The 20,776-nt window shown below is 54.5% G+C and overlaps 1 protein-coding gene and 1 long non-coding RNA gene across 8 annotated transcripts; one reads left to right on the forward strand and one right to left on the reverse strand.

Annotated features, from left to right (window-relative positions):
* Nucleotides 1-340: 340 nt before the first annotated feature.
* On the reverse strand, nucleotides 341-4,257 carry LOC137220789 (uncharacterized). Its single transcript, XR_010941797.1, has 2 exons — nucleotides 4,075-4,257; nucleotides 341-1,076 (listed from the first exon to the last, which is right to left on the reverse strand). It is a non-coding gene; the product is annotated as an uncharacterized lncRNA (long non-coding RNA).
* On the forward strand, nucleotides 3,809-18,835 carry RPS6KL1 (ribosomal protein S6 kinase like 1). Of its 7 annotated transcripts, none has more exons than XM_067730084.1 (12): nucleotides 3,824-3,956; nucleotides 4,404-5,095; nucleotides 5,354-5,638; nucleotides 6,927-7,051; nucleotides 8,032-8,124; nucleotides 13,789-13,836; nucleotides 14,230-14,362; nucleotides 15,153-15,740; nucleotides 16,189-16,278; nucleotides 16,445-16,527; nucleotides 17,921-18,016; nucleotides 18,284-18,835. In XM_067730084.1, the coding sequence occupies exons 3-12, from the start codon at nucleotides 5,503-5,505 to the stop codon at nucleotides 18,392-18,394; spliced, it is 1,503 nt and encodes a 500-aa protein (XP_067586185.1). In that variant the 5' UTR covers nucleotides 3,824-3,956; nucleotides 4,404-5,095; nucleotides 5,354-5,502; the 3' UTR covers nucleotides 18,395-18,835. The 7 variants fall into 7 exon arrangements, with proteins under 7 accessions (XP_067586186.1, XP_067586185.1, XP_067586188.1 ...); XM_067730087.1 differs by having other exon boundaries at nucleotides 4,404-4,471; XM_067730085.1 differs by lacking the exon at nucleotides 4,404-5,095 and having other exon boundaries at nucleotides 3,809-3,956.
* Nucleotides 18,836-20,776: the final 1,941 nt, after the last annotated feature.

Raw genomic sequence — 20,776 nt, forward strand, 5'->3', positions numbered from 1 at the left:
CCTCTAGGTGGTCACAAAGCACGGAGCTGATCTCCCTGTGCTATGCAGCAGCTTCCCACTAGCTATTAGCTATTTTACATTTGGTAGTGTATATATGTCATTGCTACTCTCTCACTACCTCCCAGCTTCCCCTTCCCCCCCTCACCCCGTGTCCCTAAGTCAGTTCTCTTCATCTGCGTCTTTATTCTCTTCTTTGTTTTTAATTTCTTATCGTGTTAGTTGTAACTTCCAGTATATTGTTGACGAGTAGAGATCTTGGCTCATTTCTGACTGCACTGGGGTATCATTCAAGATAGGTCAAGGTTTGCTGCAGTAACAAACAGTCCCAAAATCTAGTGGCTCAACACAATCAAAATTTATTTCTCATTTACACCTCATATTCAACACAAGTCATGGGTCAGGGAGGGGTTCCTTATTGTTATTTCTCAGAGACTCAGGCTGATGGAGGCTAAGCATGTGGACGTGTGCTTCCACAATCACTATGGCAGGAGGAATTATGTACTGGCTTTTGAAGCTTCCACCCTGAAGTAACTGCTGTTCGGTCCACTGACATTTCAAAGCAAGTCGCATGGCCAAGCCTAACTTCCAAAGGGGTAGGGAAGTGTGATCCTTCCATATGCCAGAAGAACAGCTGGACCGTGGGAATGCTTCTCATGCTCCACCGTTACACATGGTGTTTGCTCTAAGTTTCTGGTAGATAACCCTTTATCAAGTTTAGAAGTAAGTGCACGAGTTTGTTTAGAACTTGTTAAGTAAAGAGTTTCTCCTTATCATGAATGAGTGTTAAATTTTATCAACTGTTTTTATGTCATCTGTTTGATGTGTAAATGTTATTTTTCTCCCTTAATTTGTTAAGGCATTTATATATGCTGTTTCTTTACCCAGAACATTCTCCTCCGCTGTCCTCTTCAAACAGTTTTCCTGGTTAATTCTCATTCTTTAGAGCTCATTCACTCATCCAGCCAATATTGATTGAGCAATGCTATGTGCCAGATGTTGTTCTAGGCACCTGGGATACATCTGTGATACATCTGGGATACAGAGCAGATAAAGGTCTTGCCCATGTGGATCTTACACTGGGGGGAGGTAAGAAAAGAAACATATAAAATAAATAAGTAAATTAGATAGCATGCCAATAGTCTTGAGTACAACAGAGAAGAAGCAGAGCAGGGCAAGGGAGAAATGGAGATGTTGGGAGGGTATAGTCAGAGTAGGTTTCTCATGATATCAGGGCAACGACTCAAAGCAGGGGTAGAGTTTACTAGGTAGGTATCCAAAAGCAGACTGTTCCAGGCAGAGGGTAGCAGTGGGGCAAAGGCCCTGGGGTGGGAATTGCCCTGTGGGTTCTAGAAGCAGTGAGGAAGTTCCGGGATTGAAGCTGAGTGAGTGAGCCTGGCAAGGGATGAAGCTGGAGAAATAGTAGAGGAGGGTGACTGTGAGGGCCTTAGAGGTCATAGCAGGGCCTTTGAGTTTTTCTTGGACTAAGATGGGAGCCCTTGCAGACTTTTGAACAGAAGGACAGAATCTGACTGAGCTTTGAAAGGATCCCCCTGATGCAGTGGTGAGAACCACCTTTAGGGTGGCAAGGGTAGAAACAGGAAGACAGGAGGAATCGCCTACGATAACTCAGGTGTGAGATGAAGATGCTCCTACGAGAGTCATAGCAGTGGAGGTGGTGAGAAGTGCTGAGATTCTGGATACATTCTGAAGGAAAAACCATGATGATATTCTAATGGATTAGATGTGGAGTGTGAGAAAATAAGAGAAGCCAGGATGGCTTTATGGCTTTAATGGAGCTGGAAGAGTGGAAGAGGCTTTAGGTGGAGAAGGTTTCAGGTGGGGGAGGATCAAGGGTTCAGGTTTTTTTTTTCTTTTTCATTATGATAATTATTTTATTGAGATAAAATTCACATATCATAAAATTCACCTCTTTAAAATGTGACTTCGATGGTTCTTAGAATATTCATGAGTTTTGCAACCATCACACTAATTCCAGAACATTTGTTGACCCCCCCAAAAGGAACCCATACCCATTATCCACTCTCCTTCCCCCCCCAGACATCTACTTTCTGTCTCTATGTATCTGCCTATTTTGGAAATGATATATAGATGGAATCATACAGTATGTAGCCTTTTGTGTCTGACTTCTTTCATTCAGCATAATTTTTCCAAGGTTCTGGACCCTTTGAATTTGAGGTGTTTTATTAGACTATTAAATATTTAAGTCTGGTAGAGAGGTGAGGGCTAAAGGATACAGAAAATATAAGATATCTGTAAATATATATATAGAATCATCAATATATGGAAGAATACTACTTAAAATCATGAGACTAGGTGCAATCCCTCATCAAGTGAGTAAGGACAGAGAGAAGGAAGATGCCCAAAACTGGCACACTCGAACATCTGGAAGAGAAGAAGCCATCACAGGGGACAGAGAAGGGGCTGCTGGTGAGAGGGAGGCAATAGAGAGTATGGGTCCTGGAAGCCTGGGGAGAAAGTGCATGGACAGAAGGCTGTGATCACCTGGGTCAGATGCTCCTAAGAGGTCAAGTAAGATGAGGACTGAGAAATGACCATTGGGTTTAGCACCCAGGAGGTCATGGAGCTCCTGGTTGACCAAGAGCTATTTCAGAGGGATGTCAGGGAAGAAAACCTCATCAGAGCGGGTTCAAGAATGAGTGGGAGAAGAGAAATTGGAGACAGGAGAGACATCTCTTTTGAGGAGTTTTGCTGCAAACCTGGGGTGGTAGATAGGAGAGAAGTGAGGCCAAGAGTGTTTTTTGTTTTGTTTTCAAGATGGGAGAATCAGCATGATGTTTGTTTCAGACAGGAATGAACGATGCAGTGAGAGCCAAAAATTAATGATGTAGGAGAGAAAGGGGAGAATTGCCGGACGGGGTTCCTTGAGGAGGTGACGGGACAAGATTGATCCCAAGGGGAAGGTTGGCCTTTGATGGGGCTCGGACAGGTCATCTGTCGAAAGAGATGGGGAGACAGTATGTGGGTGCAGACCTGGCCAGAAGGCAGATAGTAGGCAGGGTAGGAGTCTGTGTTCCTAAATTTTCAAGCGATGGAAGAAGCATGGTCTTTGGCTGAGTGAGGGGGAGGAGGTGTTGGGAATTAGAAGGGAATGGAGTGAAAAGGTATCTAGAAGAGAGCAAGTGCACTAGGGAAGAATAGTGTGAGTCCAGGCAGCATTAGGGTGCAGGTGAGGTCTGTGTGCCCAGTTCAGATATCACCCCCTCCTGAAAGTCTTCTCACCCCCACACTAGGTCACTCCCCTTGCTGCCTCATGGCACCTGTGGTGCTTCTCTCTCGCAACTCTGATCACAACTGGAATGAAATATCAACTGCATTCTTTAATTCTTTAATCCCTGTAACCCTCCCTAGACTGTAAACCCCATGAAGACATGAGCAGAGACTGTCCCCTCCGTCGCGGTATCTTGGCATCTAGCTCCTCCCACACAGTAGTCTCTCAATACATAATATTTAAATAGTTGAATAAATGAATGAAGTAATGGATGAGAAAAGTCCTGGAAGCTGCATGTGTGCTTTTAGTCGGCCTAGATTTCTGAAGCAACTCCTTCCGCATCCCTGTGAGATTCTGGACCTCCTCTTTTCGCAGTTTTTACCCCCACACCAATCCCTTCCCCGCCCCCCTCCCCTTCCCCCCCCTTCCCCCCCCTTCCCCCCCCTCCCCCAGCGCTCCGTTTTGTGGGCGCTTCTGCTTTAAGGGCCCCGCAGAAGTCGAGCCGGGCGCTGATTGGTGGTTTATTCTAACGGATAGAGGATGAGCTCATCTGCAACCAATGACCGAGCTGCATCCGGCCAGACCCCTGCACCTGGGCGGAGGGCTGAAAGCAGCCGCCCACGGTGCAAGGTCCCCCGCGGGGGCGAAGGGGCAGTGGCGGCCGGGCTGGGTCTGGCCACGCGGACCGAGCTCCTGGCTCGGGCAGGTACGGTGTTTGCCCGGCTCCTCCTCCATCCCCCTCCCCTAGGAGAGGATGCCCCCTCTTCTCACTCCCCCAGCCCGCCTTCCTCGGAGACCCCCGAGAGGCGGTGCACCTTGCGTACCGGGGACTCGCGGGTTGGACGCGACGCTTTCTGGGTCCAGGCGCGGCTATGCGGTTCTGCCCGGAGGGACCCGGCCCGGCGGGTGGTCCCGGAAACCGGGCCCTGACACAGAGCAGCCCGCCCTGTCGGCCTTGGTGCCTCTGAGCACGGGACTCAGCGCGGCATGTCCCTGGTGACTAGGCCGAGTGGGGAGGGTGCGGCTTCCCTTCCCCCCTCCCTCCACCTCCTGGCCGCATCCTGGCCAGAGTTCAGCTCCCCGCTGGCTTCACAATGTGGGTTTTCCTCCCCGCCCCACTCCCCATCCTGTTCTCTCCTCCCTCTCTCCACAGAGGCAGAAATGACCTGGAGTTGGCAATTTGGGCCCTGCTCCTTCCCAGTGGGGCCTGAGGGAGCGAAGGTGCAGAGGCTGCAGTGAGGGGCAAAGGCAGCTCTGCTGGCCTCTCTCTGAGCCCTTTCCTTTCCTGAAGACACTGCGCTTATCCCTTTGGCCACTTGTATCGCACACTGCTCAGGGAGGAGCTGCTGTACGGTCCTTGGAGGCCACGTGGCCTCCTGACCTTCTCAGAGACAGAGCCAGGAGGCCAGAGGCATCCCCTCCCTAGGGCTGCTTGGGCTCTGACCTCATTCCTCTAACTCCACCCAGAGTGGCACTGAATCTGCCACTCAGTCATCTCATTTGCCCGCGGACTTTAAGGCCAAGCCCTGTGCCCGGCTCTCTGCCTGGCTTCTTGGGGGTCCTCACTCCCTGGCCACACTGACCTCAGGACCTAGGGAAATGAAATAAAGCAGGGGCAATCCATTCTGTTCGAGGAGGTACCATGGAGCCAAACCTTGAAGGATAAATGAGATTCCCATGGGAGGACCAGGGAGGGGAGAACAGGCAGGATGGAGGGAACAGTATAAGGAATGGCCTTTGGGCCCCGGGCCCTGGCTTCAGCCTCGAGTGTGTGACCTCCATGTTTAATGTGTATAGAGGCCCTTTGCAGGCATATCCTCAGCTCTCTCCAGTGCTCAACACATAGTAAGTGCTCAAGAAATACTTGATGAACTGAATTTGAATTGAAAACAAAAAACCCAGAGCCCAAAGCATGTTATTATTCTGTTATTACCACCACTTAGGAAAGGTCTGGCTCAGTGAGGGATATTACCCACATTAGCTCTGATCCCTCCAGCCCTTGGACGTGAGCATTCGTCTTCCCAATACTCAGTGGAGGAAACCAGGGTGCAGATGGGGTGTTACTCCCAGCAGGATTCTCCCTAATGCCTCTGCTCATTCCAGGTCCCTGCTCCAGGGCAGCCATGAGCCTGGTGGCCCGTGAGTGTCCCCCTGGCCCTGGCCTGGACCCCGAGCCCTGCTCATGAGTGCGGTCCCAGGCCCTAGTGTACCGGGAGCAGATTCGCAACCGGGTCACTCCAGGGGCATCTGACATGACCAAGCGCGACTACCTTGTGGATGCAGCCACACAGATCCGGCTGGCCCTGGAGCGTGATGTCAGTGAGGAGTATGAGGCAGCCTTCAGCCACTACCAGAATGGCGTGGACGTTCTGCTCCGAGGCGTAAATGGTGAGGCTGGGGCTGGGCAGGGACGGAGGCTGGTGGTGAAGGGCTCATCCCGCCGTCTGTCCATCTGAGCTGGGCGAGCAGGGCTCTCTGTGTGGGCCCTGCAGGGCCTCTGCAAAGGACAGTAATAACAGTTCTCATTTATCGAACGGTTCCTATACACCAGGCGCTGGTCTAAGGGCTTTACTTGTATCAACTCATTTCCCATTCACAGTAATACAAACCACTGTATATGTTCTTGCATGTACTTCCAAATATATAAGAATGATTTTTATTCCTGTTTTCCAGATGAGGAAACTGAGGCACAGGGCAGTTAACTAGCTTGCTTGAGACCCCACAGCTGTCAAGTGGCAAAGCTGGGGTTTGAACAGTGTGGGCTCCAGAGGCTGTGCGCTTAGCTCACTCAGCTTGCCCGCCCCTGGAGCTGGGCTGGGGTCCTGCCCTCGGGAGGCTTGCATTCTAATGGGGGAGATTGATGAGTTGATGATGGACTATTATAGTCCCAGGTGGCAAGAACAATGAGGAGGAACTGAAGGGAGGGAAGAGGGAAACTGAGGCCAGATTAGGCTGGCATAGGGCGTTTTCTAGAAGTCAGAACCCTAATCTGAGTACTGAAGAATGGTGGGCATGTTGTCCAGCTGAAGGGCTGGGTGGGGCTCCAGAGGGAGAACCCCACAGGCCTGGAGGTGAGAGGGGAGGCCTGTTCAGGGAAAAGGAAGGCATTTCCAAGTAGGGGGAGAGGCTGGCCCTGAGGCCACTTGGAGACCCCTGAGGGCCTTGGTGGCCAGGCTGGGGGTAGGAGTCAGGCCCCAATTCACGCTTCCTACCCTCCCTCCGATGAGACCTCTCGACACCTGGGCTTCGTGCCTGTCCAGTGACTTCCTTTACCCTCCCGTCCTGATCCCCATTCTGGCCTCTTTCACACTGGGCATCAGAGATAGATAGAACGTGTGCTCTCTGGGGGCTTCTGTCTCCTACTCTGAAAAACGGACATGGAAATCCACACTGTGTCCCTTCCCAGGGTGTGATGGTGGCCAGCGAGGTAGTAGGTGCCAACTGTAAAGTGCTGTAGGCTGAGTGGCGACTGTGGTTCCCAACCTCTCCTGCCACCATCCCTCCTCCTCCTCCCCTGCTGGTCTCCCATCCAGAGGAGGACCCAAGGACAGAGGTGGGGTCAGAATCCACTGAGCAGCATCAGAAATAGGCACTACCTCCTCTGGAGGGCAGAGGGCGGGCAGTGGGAGCCCAAACCCCAGCGTCCTCCCAAGGACAGGACCCCTCCTCCCCACAGTCGACCCCAACAAGGAGAGATGTGAGGCTGTAAAGCTGAAAATTACCAAGTACCTGCGGCGGGCGGAGGAGATCTTTAATTGCCACCTGCAGAGGACGCTGGGCAGTGGAGCCAGCCCTGGCACGGTAAGGAGACCCCAAAGGCCTGAGGGCTCTGAGGGGAGAGAGCTGAGGCCCTCACCCCACAGGCCAAGGAGCTGTCGCCCGCCATCCTGGGCGGCAGGCAGATGGTGGAGAGCACTGTTCGGCTGGTGTGTGTGCCAGGGCTGCCCTCCTCCCCGCTCCTGGCTTCCTCTCTATCCCACACTCTCCGTAATTCATTCATTTGCAAACGCTTAGTGAATCATCTCCAGTCCAGTCTTACGCCCCCACAGAGTACACACACACACACACACACACACACACACACACACACCTCCCTACCCTCACGCATGGCCCGTACACGTGCTCACCTGTGCGCACACTCAGGCTCCCAGATCTCTCTGTGTTTGGCTGGGCTGCAGTGAGTATTCAGAGCAGACCCAAATACCCACGTGCATATACACACACATGAATGTGTGCATATATAAATGTGCAGAAGTCCTCTCCCCAGACGGCTTTTCTTGACCCAGTGGGCACTCAGACAGGGTTGAAGATGCACGCACACTTCTCAAGCCCACAGGTGTGCACGTACACACCCCTTCTAGGCTTGCTGCACCTTGTAAGCTGCTTCCCCCAAAGCAGGTGCCTGGGCCACATGCCTTGGTCTTCAAGGCGTGTTCCCCGAGATGCACATGTTCCCAGGTTACTTCCCCCCTCCCTGGGCGTATCTGCCTCCTGTGGATGAGGCTTCTGAGAGGGGGTTTCTGAAGCCCTGAGAACTCCCTGTGTCTGGGAGGAGGGCTAGGTGGGGACCGAGCTGAGAGGGTGGCCTGGCCACCCTGGACCAAGGCCAGCTTCTCTGCTCAGTCTGTCCCTGTGAGGTGGGCCCTGCCTGTACCCTGGTCCTGCCCTCTGTGGCCACTGCTCTCCTGGCAGCCGGGGCCCTGCCCACTGCCTGCTGAGAAGGCTGTGGCTGAGTAGGACTCACCCTGAGGCCGCTACGTGGCTCTCTCCTGCCTCTGCAGGGTTTTAGCAGCCTGAGGCTGCGGCCCATCCGCACACTGAGCTCTGCCCTAGAGCAGCTGAGGGGCTGCAAGGTGGTTGCGGTCATCGAGAAGGTGAGTGAGCACCGCCCGAGGTGTGGGAGGAGGTGTTGCGTATAATTGGGAGGGGCAGGTGTTGGAAAGGGGTCAGAGGGTCCAAGGGGAGGAGATGGCTGTGGCGGTCCCGCACCCTTCCTCCACCCCAGCCCACGCCAGTCAGCTCTGGAAAGGAAAATGTGAGGAAAAAGCAGAGGCGCGCAGCTCCTCTCCACAGCCCGCCAGCTCAGACGCAGAAAGCCACTCCCTCCGGGGCCCCCAGCCAGCCCGCGCTGCCCTGCCTGCCTGCCCCATTCCACTTCGCCAGGGCTGCAGCCAGGAGTCTCCCCACCTAGCACAGCCCAGAGGTTCCTGTGGTGGGAGTGCGCTTATCTCCAGAAACCCGTTCTGCGGATGGTCGAAGTGGGCTGGTGCCTTGTCCAGGGCCTTGGCAGCTCTGCCCTTTCTCTCCTGGCTCCTCCGGCCACCCCCCCATCCTGACCCCATCTGGGATCTTTTCCCTTAATTCAGGGCAGACAGGAAGATAGGAGCTGACAGCCAAACCTGAACCTGGGACACTCTTCAGAAGGACAGACAAGTTGGGTCAAATGAGATTTGAGCCAATATTGGATCGCTCTCCGCCCCAGCCCAGGGATACCTGAATATTTGCTAAAGCGTTTTTTTCCTCAAACTGGCTGTTTATCAGAATCCCCTCGGGGAGCTTCCTAAAAATACAGATGCCCGGGCCCCATCCCAAACCCACTGAGTCAGAATTTCTAGGGTTGAGCCCAGGCACCTGTAATTTAAAACACTCATGGGGGATTTGGACGGGTCTGGGAGCCCGCAGAGAAAAGGGGACCGGTGTGTGCTCCCCGACATGCCGAGGGTGAAGTGCTGGCCGGGCTGGCACCGCGTGGCCACAGACGAGCTCCTTTCCCTGTCTGGGCGCTGGTTTCCTCATCTGGAAGTGGAGGTAAGGATCCTCCCACCCACCCCCGCCCCACCCAGCGTGATGTGGGAACTAAATTGAAATGATTCAGGGGAAAGGCCTAGCACACGCTAAAGCATTTGATACAAGTTTGGTGGCCGTGAAGGCGAATGACGAGAGTGTGTGGCGAGCAGGCTTCCCATCCCAGCCTTGCTCCAGCTGCTGCTCCCAGGTCCCTGGAACAGGCCCCAGTCTGTCAGCCAAGGCCCAGCAGCTTCCATCTGCCCAGCCCTTCCCTCCCATTGCGCGAGTCCACGTGGCTTGGCCGCTTCCCCGGGCAGGCGGAGGAGGTGACAGCCACCACTGTTTCCCCGTGTGGGATCCCACCGAACCAGTGGTGTTTTGGAGAGAGGGGTTCTGGGTCAAATAAGTTTTGGAAACAGTGAGTTAAAGTTACATTACTTCAGTTTTTTAAGTATAGGAAGTTTCAAGCTTTTAGGATGCAGATGTACACAGTGAATCTCCAAGAGGGAGGTCTGTGACAGTATTCCCCGAATTTGAATTTAACCCCGGACACACATGTGCAAAGCATTTTTGGAATCCCATATACTGAGGCCTGTGCATATGGGCATTAGAAATTCAGGCCAAGCCCAGCCATTCTGTCTTGAGAGTGCCCTCTTTTCTTTCTTTTTATATACTTTCTTGGGCACTCAATTTACTTACTCCACCTCCCTCGTAAAATCCTGCTTCCGTTTTCTGAGTCATTCCCAAGCCAGGAACACCAATCTCCTCAAATTAGGAGAGGTGTTGGGGCCACTGGGCCCAGGTCCCTGCAGCCAGGCCTGGATGAGTATCACCACATTCCATACCACAGCTCTGCCCAGGCAGATCTGGGCAGGCAGGTGGGAGGGCAGTACCAGCCTGCAGCAGCTCGCAGACTCAGGGGGAGCAGAGGGCCTGGCTCAGGAAGCCTTGAGTGCCCCCAGAAACACCCCACTGTGAGGGTTAAAGGGGCTGGGGAGCGGGGGGTCCCTCGGGACCGAAGAGATACTGGCAGGGGTAGTGGGTGGCAGGGAAGAGCAAGGAGGGTGGATCAAGGACTAGGCAGGCAGCAGGCCAGGAGAGCCAGGGTCTGCTCTTGGGGAGCCTGGGGGGCTTGGGACACAATGCTGCCTATTTGCTGAGCTTTGTCCTGGAGCCAGGCCCTGAGTCAGGGAGGGGAAGAAAGAGAAGACCAGCCAAGTCACTTCCGTGTTTTTGGCTCAAACACAGGGGTGTTTTTTGAATTATTGTTAGTTATCAGCATTTAAAAATTGGCAGGTTTCGTAGAGAAGTCCAGATTTCCTACTTATCCTGAGAAATCAGAAGCTCTGGAAATGCTGCCTCACATTCATGTCAGCCGGAGCAGAGGACGGGCTGCCCGATTTAATGGGGCACCTGCCCTCCGTCGGCCCCTTTCTCATCCTGCCCATTGGCTCACATGCCCAGCCCCTGTGGACCTTAGTGCTTGAGAACCTGCTTGAAACTTCTGGATTTGTTTGCTCCAGGAGGAGTCCTCCTGGCCTTGGTACTGTGGACATTTTAAAAGAAAGTGCTAATGTGTTTCACCAAAGCTTTCATTGTCCCTGAATCCCGAGAACTCAGTGGGTTTCATTTTTAAAAAAGAGATTTCCCTTTTTATTTTTTATTATTTATTTATGGCTGCATTTGGTCTTTGTTGCTGTGCACGGGCTTCTCATTGCGGTGGCTTCTCGTGTTGCTGAGCACAGGCTCTAGGTGCGCGGGCTTCAGTAGCTGTGGCTCGAAGGCTCTAGAGCTCAGGCTCAGTAGTTGTGGCTCACAGGCTTAGTTGCTCCGCGGCATGTGGGATCTTCCCGGACCAGGGCTCAAACCCGTGCCCGTTGCGTTGGCAGGCGGATTCTTAACCACTGCACCACCAGGGAAGCCCGAGATTTCCCATTTTAAAAAGATGAAGGCAGGCACCCTTCACCAGAACTGCCTTCCACCTTCCCGATAGCAATACTCACCTGACATTCGTAAGGCCCATTCTAGTTTGCCAAGCTGTCGCATTAAACCCGCTCGGTCACCCTGGGGAGGAGAAGGGTTATAAACCTGTGCAGTCCGCTACAGTAGTCACCAGCCACATAAGACTATTTTAATTCATTAAAATTAATCAAAATTAAATATTCTATTTCTCAGTGGCACCAGCCACCTTTCAAGGGCTTGATAGCCACATGTGGCTAATGGCTTCTAATGGACAGTGCAGATATATAATATTTCCATCATGGCAGAAAGTCCTACTGGACAGTGCTGCATTTTTTTAAAGGTATTTATGTATTTATTTATTTTGGCTGTGCCAGGTCTTAGTTGCGGCATGTGGACTTCTTAGTTGTGGCATGTGCGACCTTGTAGTTGTGGCATGCATGTGGGATCTAGTTCCCCAGCCAGGGATCGAACCCAGGCCCCCTGCATTGGGAGTGCCGAGTCTTTCTTACTCACTGGACCACCAGGGAAGTCCCTGGACAGTGCTGCATTTTAATCATTGTCTTACAGAGAATGTAACTGAGGTTCATAGAGGTCAAGGGACAAACTAGTGCTCTATAGCACAGAGCAAAAGAGGAAGGGGATTTTTTTTATTTGCTTGGTTTAATGGGAAAATGCCCCCTTTTGAAATACCATGAAAGAGAAAGGAGTTTAGAACAGAAAAGAAAAAAAAATTCCCCACCATCCTATCTAATTCCGAGATAATCACTGTTAATGGCTTGGTCTAATTCTTTCTTGATAGATGTGTGTGTATATATACATTTTTTCTTCTCTTTTTTAACACACTTGTTTCAATGTACTGATCAAGTTTTATTTCTGGCCTCCACGACCTTCACTGCTGTTTTTTTGTAAACGAGAAGACTTGCCCAAGACAAGACAAGGTGGAGGGGAATCCCACTTGGCAAGTGGCAGTAGGGAATTATCCGGGGTGTCAGCACTTGTGGGAAACTGTATTATCCTAAATGACCCCAGAGTTCTCTTTCTTTCTTTTTCAAGCTTTGCGTAAATTTGGCCAAAGAGTGGGGACTAGGCTGGACTCCATCTCTGGCTGTTGGAGGAGAGACCTCTAGTGGTCAGAAGGGATGCCTCACGCCTGCTGCCCCTGTGCTCAGAGTCCACCACCTTCATCTCACTGACGATGGGGAAACTGAGGCCCAGAGGGGAAGGCATGCACCAGGTCACCTGGTTGTGCCCCTATTTGCAGTTATGTCTCCAGGGCTCCGGGATCAGCCTGTCTGGATTCACATCTTGGCTCTACTACTTTTTAGCAGGGGGACCGTAGGCAACGTAACCTCTCTGAACCTCAATTTCTTCATCAGTAAAATGAGTCACTAGTAATGCTCACCTGGTAGGGCTGGCGAATGAAACTAAATGACCTAGATAAAGCCCTTAGCGCAGAGTAAATGCTGTATAGCCAGTGTGGGGTTTCCCTGTGATGATATTAATAATCGTCACTATAGACTATCGAGAGCATGTTATGTGGCAGGCACAGGCTGCTGCTGTACTTGAGTTGCTCGCTTTAATAGAATCCTCCTAATGGCCTTCTGAAGGAGGTACTGCTATGACCCATTTTGCAGTGAAGAAGGCCAAGGTTCACAGAGGCCATGTGACTTGGCAAATGTAACTGACATTCCCACCGCCTTTACATTCTCCAAGGGCCTTCCCATTGGTGGCCTCAACAAACCAGTGATAAGGGAGGGTGGGCATTTGTAATTCCTGTTTGGTAGATGAGAAAATCAATTCACTCACCCAAGATCTGAACCCCAATCCTAGGCTGCAGCCTTCGTCACTGTCCAGTGGCCTGGCCTCAGGGCCTGGTTCCCATGTGCCACTACGGGGAACGTGTGCAGGGCAGGCTGACGGCTAAGAAGTCACAACACCAGGGTGTTGGCCTTGCCCCCCACATGCCCCTCATCTGGGCCGAATCTTCCGCTTTCCTCCCCTGACGTGTCCTCTCCTATGGCTGGGGTCCACCCCTGCCCACCATGGAGATGAGTCTAGGGCCCAACTCCAAACAAGGCTCTGCCCAGCAATTGGCAGACCACTGCCTCCAAGCAAAACCAACAGGAGAAGGAATGGACTGCCCTCCAAAGATAGCCTCCAGAAAGAAAGACCATTTAAGAGAAGGGGCTAGGGGCAGGGGACGAGACCTGAAGGAGCACAGCAAGACCACAAGGTCTCGGGCACCACTGGGGCCACATTCTCAGAGCTTTGGCTTCTTCACCTGTAACATAAGAGATCAGAGAAGGTGACTGGCTCTGAGGTCCCTTCCAGCCATGACACCCTCGGACCGTACAGGATGGACCACTCAGCATGCATGCGGGAAGCACCGACTACCTCCCTGTCCTATGCAGGCCTCTGGGAGTATAGAGCTGGCCACGTGGTCCCTGCCCTCTCGGAGCTCACAGCCCAGCGGGGAGACAGGAAATTAGGCACAGTGTGATAGGGTGAGCCCAGAGAGCACTGGAGACAGAGTAGGAGCCCCAGCCTAACGTGAGGGTTGGGAAGGCTTCCTGGAGGAGGTGGTACCTGAGCTAAGACCTGCAGATCTAACAAGGGTGGATGAGCAGGACAGGTTCGATGTCAGTTTGGTGGTGGGGGGTACACTCTGCACTACCAAAGCCTGGCCTCCCAGCCCAGCCTTGGTGGAGGACCCTGGGAGGCTGGGGCTGGGGCCATGGAGTCCCGGGAACTAGCATGTGACTTGACTAGTGCCACCTGGACCTCGGCAGGTGCAGCTGGTCCAGGACCCAGCGACTGGAGGGACCTTCGTGGTGAAGGCAGGTGCCGCCCAACCCCCTGCCGTTCTGCATTCCCCTTTGGACTTTCTCAGAGCTCTTGGAAACCCCTACCCCCTGGGGAACCTCTACCCAGAAGCCGTATGGGAAACCCACACTCCCTCCAATTCAACAGCTGTTGTTCTGCCCCCAGCATGCACCCCGCCTCCCAGAAATGTGCACGTGTGCACACGCACACACACATTGCCTCATCCTTGGACCAGAGATGGGAGGGCCTGCCTTCCAGGGTGTAAAGAGGGTTGAGGGTCAGGTTAGGAACTGGGGGCAGGCAGCTGCTCTCCAGGGTGGCTCCCACCCTTCGTCTGGTTGCCCCTGAAGAGCAGAGCAGCCTCTGGCCAGTCCCCAGCTGATCTGCCTGCTCTGCTCCCTCCCCAGAGCCTGTCCAGGTGCCACGCGGTGAGCCGGGAGCGGCTGACCATCATCCCACACGGCGTCCCCTACATGACCAAGCTGCTGCGGTATTTTGTGAGCGAGGACTCCATCTTCCTGCACCTGGAGCATGTGCAAGGTGAGGGGGCCCTGTCAGCTCCTCAGGCCTTTGGGATGTCGTCCTGTCTCATCCTCTTAAACTGCCGAGCCCAGATGAACAGCACAGACCAGGGGACCCAGCCTTCCTGGAGGATGATGGCTGCTGGGGGCTTCTGTGTGGTGCCAGGGGGGCAGGGGACGTCCTGGGAGGATGTTCACATCTTGGGCGGGTGAGAGGGCATTTATGCAGATGTCCCCTTTGTCACCCTCTCCTCCAGTCTTGGCTCTTTTCACTTTCCTAGTCTGTGCCCACCCCTCAGAGTGGCCCCGTGGGGTGATGGTGCTGAAGCTGTAAGGACAGGAACTGGGTCACGTAGCAGATATTTATTGATCAGCTATGACTTTTTTTTAAATGAGGTACACCTCTCTGGGTCATGATATACAGTCGTCGCAGGTCCGTGCCTGGCCTTGTTTTTATTTTACTTACTTAAGCTTCATTACACTTTTCTCCCTTAAAAAAAATTATAATACATTGAACACTGGCGAACCCACCACCTAGACCAAGGACATTAAGAATAATTTACATCTCCTTAGGGGTTAAGCACCTATTTTGTGCCAGGTTGTGAGGCTGGGGCCACTTTAGGTGGGTGGAGAGGAGGGGAGAGGGCATCCTAGGCTGAGGGAGGGGAGGGAGCAGAGGTGAGGACCTGGAAGGCAAAGGGTCCGTGCCCAAGACGGGGGGTGGGGGGTGGCGGGAGTGGGAGAGGGACCTGGGCCCCACGCTCTTTTACTCCTGTCCCCATGCTTGCTGCACCCTCTGCACGGCCCAGGAGGCACTCTGTGGTCCCACCTGCTCTCCCAGCCGTGCCTCCAACAGTCTGGGACTAGGTCTGGCTCCAGCCTGGAGAGGATGAAGGCTCAGCTCGACTCCCGACTCAGTCTCCAGACCCCAGCTCGCTTCCCACCTGGCCACACCTGCCTGCAGGACGGAATCCCCCTGGAGCCTCCCCGGACTTCTCAGAACCTTACCCCGGCCAGGGGGGCCGCAGCCATCAGACCCCAGAGAGAGGCTGAAGGTGAACCCTCAGCCGGGACCGGCCCTTCCTGCTCCTGGGACCTTCCAAAGGCCCCAGGTGGCCACCTGCACCACCAAGCCAGGCGGGGGCCCGGCCAGAGCTCTGATCCGGGGCCCCCTTGTGGGCTCCCTTGGGTTCGTGCAGGGGCCGGCCGGGTGCTGGGGGGCTGTGGCCGAGGCAGAGGTCGGAGCCGCCCCTCAACCGGTGGAGCCGCCTGGAGTGTGAGGGAGGAGCAGGTGAAGCAGTGGGCAGCCGAGATGCTGGTGGCCCTGGAGGCGCTGCACGAGCAGGGGGTGCTGTGCCGGGACCTCAATCCCCGGAACCTGCTCCTGGACCAGGCAGGTAGGAGCCCTGGGCCCAGGGGGAGAAGAGTGGGCCCTCACCCTACCCCACCCTCCGGCGGGAGGCCCCCGAAGCCTCAAGACGGAGAAGGAAATTTCCCCAAAGTCAAGCGGATGCAGAGGTTATCTGCTTCTTCCCTTGCCTCCCCTCCCCGGCCTTTTCAGGAAGGACTCTGCTGAGCCTGGTTGGTCAGGGTTGAGCTTGGGAAACAAACCCTTTCCCTCGATGAGCTCAGGGCAAGGCTCCTGTGAAGACCAGGTTGTTTCGGGGCCTCGGCGTTGCGGGGGGGCGGGCCCTTAGGGAGCTTCTGCCCAGCGCAGCCGCTGGCCGCTGCCTTGTGGCTGTTGGGAGAAGCGCTGGAGTCCCCTGCGTCACGCCTGCAGCTCCAAGATGACTAACAGCAATTTTTGTCCCCTTTTATTCCTCCCTGCATGCACTGCATGACAAGGCCACATCCGGCTCACGTATTTCGGCCAGTGGTCAGAGGTGGAGCCCCAGTGCTGCAGGGAGGCTTTGGACAAACTCTACAGCGCCCCAGGCAAGAAGGGAAGGGGTAGGGGGTAGCCCTTGGGTGTCTTTATGTGGGTTGAGCCAGGGGACTGAGGATGATGGAGGGACCTGGGGCACCTGGGTAGGGTGAGTGGAGGGGAGACACGCCTCCTTGGGCAGGCGAGACTGAGACACGTATGTTCTTGTTCCCACAGAGGTGGGTGGGATTTCTGAGCTGACCGAAGCCTGCGACTGGTGGAGCTTTGGGTCTCTGCTGTATGAACTGCTGACGGGAACGGTGAGCGGTGTGTGGGCAGGGTGTAGGGCCTCGTGGGTGTCACTGAATGTAGGAGCGGCTGGGGTTAGTCCAGCCAGTCGGTGTTGGGGCAGAGCCTGTCTGGTTCCCGGAGACCTGGCCGTCGGGCCCAGTGTTCTGCCAGCACAGCTCCCGCCTCCACCGCCAAGACCATGAGAGACCATGGAAGCCACTCCCACCCAGGCCATGGCCACACTTCGCACCGCTGCCAGATGAGTGGCTATAGCTAGGGAGACTGTCAACTCAGTGAGAGTGGAGTCGGGATGATCAGGGAAGGTTTCTGGAAGACAGCATCCGGGCCTGGATCTGGAGGGAGGGTGGAGTTTGACACAGCCCTTTTACTTAGAAGGCCACCGGATCATCCCCCAAGCCTCCTCTCCCCGCTGCTCACTCCCCGCATCCACACCCTTCAGAGCTATAACCCCCAGACTTTGGCTGGACGACCAGAGAGAGGGCCTCCTTCATCCCAGGCTGGCAGCTGCCCTGTCCGGCCTGGGTCAACCCAGAGCTTAAAGTTCCCCTGGCAAGTACCCTTGCTCAGGATGATGGCCTCCGCCCTCCATCCTCCCTCGTGAGCTCAACGCCACACCTGGGGCTGGTTAGGTCGGGCAGCAGGGAGAGGCCAAACTGCATTTGAGCAGGAAATGCCCCAAGTGGATGCAGTGTGACCGGAAGTCCAGATCTGACTGGTCCCTCCTGGCTCCCTCCTGGTTTGGTCCTGTAGCCAGGGCCTTTGAGAGCCCTGGTGGCACACAGCCCCACAGAGTGGCTCTCTCCTCTTGGCCTCCCACCACGTCTCCAGATCAGGGCTTCTGGCCTTCCTCCTGGTCGCTTCTTGCCTCTCTTCCTGACCTCCAGACAGACCTCTCTGCTCCCTGCAGCTGCACCCTTCTGGAGCACAGAGAGGTCCTACCTTCTTCCCTCGCCACAGCCCTGCCTTGGCCCTGGCAGTAGGACGCCATGTCAAATGAGTCGCCCATGGAAATTTTTTTTCTGTAAGGAGACAAGTTTCAGTGCTATTCCTGATAGAGTGCCTGCCCTGACTGCAACCCAAGACCGATGTTTCTAGCAAGCTTGGAGCCAGAGGGACCTGGGTTCAAACCCTGAACTCAGCACAAATCCCTTGACCTCTCTGAGCCTGCTTCTTGTCTTTAAAATGGGGGTAGTAATACTTACTCTGAAGGTTGTTGTGGAAATTACGGATAATGGGTCTCAGGCATCTTCCGCAGCCTGACATGCAGTAGATCCAAAGCAAGAGGCAACAAGCAGCAGCAGCATCATCCCCATGAGATGTGACACAGGGGGAAAAAGATAAAACCTGGCCGCCATTGGAGTGTACAGACCCTCCTGGGGTCGCCCCCGTGTGTCTTCCCAGGCGCTGTCCCAGAGCCACCCCTCAGGAATCCAACCCCACACCCAGCTCCAGCTGCCCGAGTGGCTCAGTCGCCCCGCAGCCTCCCTGCTGACTGAGGTGAGGTGTGGCCGGCCCGGAGCAGGCAGCTTCTTTGGCCTGAGGGTGGACAGAAGGGAGGACAGAGCCCTGTGTGTGAACAAGCCGCCCAGCCTATTAGGTGTCTGATGTGGGTGCAGGAGGTTAATGGGGACAACAAATTTCTATATGTTGGTGGCCAAACACCAGTGTCTCCCAGGGTAACACTGGGGGTTCTGTGGGCTGGGCTGGCTGGGAGCAACGGGGTTGGGAAGGCCTGCCCAGTGCTGACTGGGCCTTTCTCCACAGCTGCTGAAGTTTGAGCCCGCCGGGCGCCTGGGCGCTGGAGGAGGCGGTGTCAACAAACTCAAGTCCCACCCCTTTTTCAGCACCATCCAGTGGAGCAAACTGGTGGGGTAACCGGAGGGGGTGGAGTAGGCAGTGGAAGCAGCTGGACTGGTCTGGATCTCCTCTCTTCTCTTTGCCTGCCACCCAGAGCTGGCCATTCTAATCAGCGGCCCTCGGGCAAAGAATGAAAGGCAGCTTGCCTTTCCTGGTCGGGCCCCTTGGGCCTCAGAAGTCTCTTCACTGACCAGGAAGGGCCTACGGAGTCCCCCAGCCACGTCCTGGAGAAACCCTTCCTAGATGGTGCTGAGCGGGAGGGAGAGAGAGATCTCAGCCTGTTAGGCAGCTTGAACCCCTCCACCCATCAGTCAACAGTCACCTGCTGAGTGCACACCCTGGACTTGAACTTGGACCTACCATGTTAAAAGGTGCCTTCCTTTGCATTAGCTCTGAGCTACTGACCACCTGCTGAGCCGTGAAATTTTGTGACTCATTATCTGCCATGTGCCCCACTCGGGATGTCTCTGGAGACTCACCTCAGGATACTAGTCCACTGGCTTAGTGGTCCCAAACCAGGGCTGCCCTGGCTGGTCATCTTAACCATGCAACTAGTGGGCCTCTTCCACCAGAGGCTACTTTTGCAGGGGGTCGGGAGGCTGGGGAAGCAGGCAAGAAGTCTGTAGTGGGCATGGGGTGGGGTGAGGGAATGGGGCAGGACAACCCATTCCCCTCTCCTGACCATGCCCCTTATCTTGTGATTACAGACTTTGGAGAGCAAAAGGAAAGGAGGGGAGGAAAATTAAGGATAAAGAGGAATGGGGGGAGAGAGGAAGGCACAGCTCTGCCACTTAGAGAAATTTTGGAAACAAAGAGCTCCCTTCCCCGGCTAGCCCACCCATGTGGAGAGAAAGGAAAACCTGCCCCATGGGTCTGAGGGGAGACCGCCATTCAGTCTCCAGGCTGAAGCCACTTGAAGAAAAGTTGTACCCACTAGGACTCCCTTCTCGGACGTTCGTCCTGTTTACCATTTTGCATTTTAGTCTTGAGGGTCCACTCAATCCACTGCCCACTGTGACTTCATATCCTTTTGAAATGAAACCACAAAACACATGGAATGATTGCCCAAGCTTTTAGCCGGAAGCAAAATGTTTCTGGTCTCGGAAGAACTGGGGTAAGTAGTTATCCCCAAAGACAATTCCCTCCCCAGATTTGGGGGCCTTCTTCCTCTCAGGACTCACCCTGTCACTGGGGTGTGGCATCTAAGACAAACTTCCACAGATCTCCACCAACTCCTTCCCGCCTGCGTCTCCGGCACCACCAGGTGGCGCCTCTGACACCACCCTCCAGTCTGGCTGTGAAGGCCCAGCTCTAAATCTGGGGCTGGGGACCTGTTGTGGGCATGGCGCGAAGCTCCTCAGGCCCTCTGGACGCGTCTGGGGGACGTGGCAGGTGCAGCCTTTGGAAGGTCCTGGCTCTCCCTGGGGCTTGCCCACGTCCCTCCACCCCGACTCCAATAAAGCCTGCTGTTGCCTCTGGTGTCCTTGCCTCATTAACGCAATGAGAGGGGATGGGGAGATGGGAGGGTTCCTCCAGAGCAAGCTCCACGATAACCAAGAGTGTGCTTGGATCCTGCTAGGAAGGAGGAAGCAGGGCTGGTAGTGAACAGCACGCCAGCCTGTACCCAGCAGAGCAGTTGTGAGCCCCCCAGAAAGTGGCAGTACTGGGCTCCATGAGAAGTAAAACAGGAAAAGACATCTTTGAAGAGGGTCATGGTGCCTGGGGGTGGTGCAGGGGAGTGGACCTAACCCTCACGGTGACCTCTTCAACAGATGGTGGCTCCTGAGAACTGGAATTCAAAGAGGGAAATGACAGGACCCGGCCAGAGCCTGGTGGAACCCGCTCCAAGTCTGTTCCTTCCGCTACACTCCCTCAGTCAGGTCAGAGCACCTCCAACTACTGTACAAAGTGCAAGTTGCTTCTGGAACTTCTGGGCCTCATTCATGCAATGAACACTGCACATCCGGCACTTTGCTAGGCCCTGACTTTAGAATACTGTGGTCCCAGCCCTTAAGAGGCGTACAGTCTATTTCCATTTGATAAAAATGGGGCTAAATGTACCTCCTTTGTAGGTTTACTAAAGAAATTAAAGCTTCTAGCTCCATGCCCCAAACCTGACCTAAAATTCTTCCTTTCACTGAGCCCAAGCTTTTTCTACTAGCTCTAGTTCTACCCTCTAGGAGCCACTGTGTTCCCGTGACAGACCTTCACATGAACATGGTATCACCGCAAGCGAGATCAGCAGGCAGGGACTGCGTGTGGAAAAGCCAGGCTGAGTTTAAGCCTGGACACCATCAAGCCTATCACACGTAGTCAGCGCAGATTATCTCTCAACCCCGTCTACTCGCCGTCACACACCACTTGCTCCTAGGAGGTGATCTACCCTCATTTGTTCAAATC

This window comes from Pseudorca crassidens, chromosome 1, assembly GCF_039906515.1.
Source record: "Pseudorca crassidens isolate mPseCra1 chromosome 1, mPseCra1.hap1, whole genome shotgun sequence".
NCBI lineage: Eukaryota > Metazoa > Chordata > Mammalia > Artiodactyla > Delphinidae > Pseudorca > Pseudorca crassidens.

Coding starts and splice junctions, on each gene's coding strand:
- RPS6KL1 (XM_067730085.1), top strand. CDS start 5,503: ATGACCAAGCGCGACTACCTTGTGGATGCAGCCACACAGATCCGGCTG. Junction 5,639..6,926: donor TCTGCTCCGAGGCGTAAATG/GTGAGGCTGGGG, acceptor TCCTCCCCACAG/TCGACCCCAACAAGGAGAGA. Junction 16,528..17,920: donor ATGAACTGCTGACGGGAACG/GTGAGCGGTGTG, acceptor GTGTCTTCCCAG/GCGCTGTCCCAGAGCCACCC.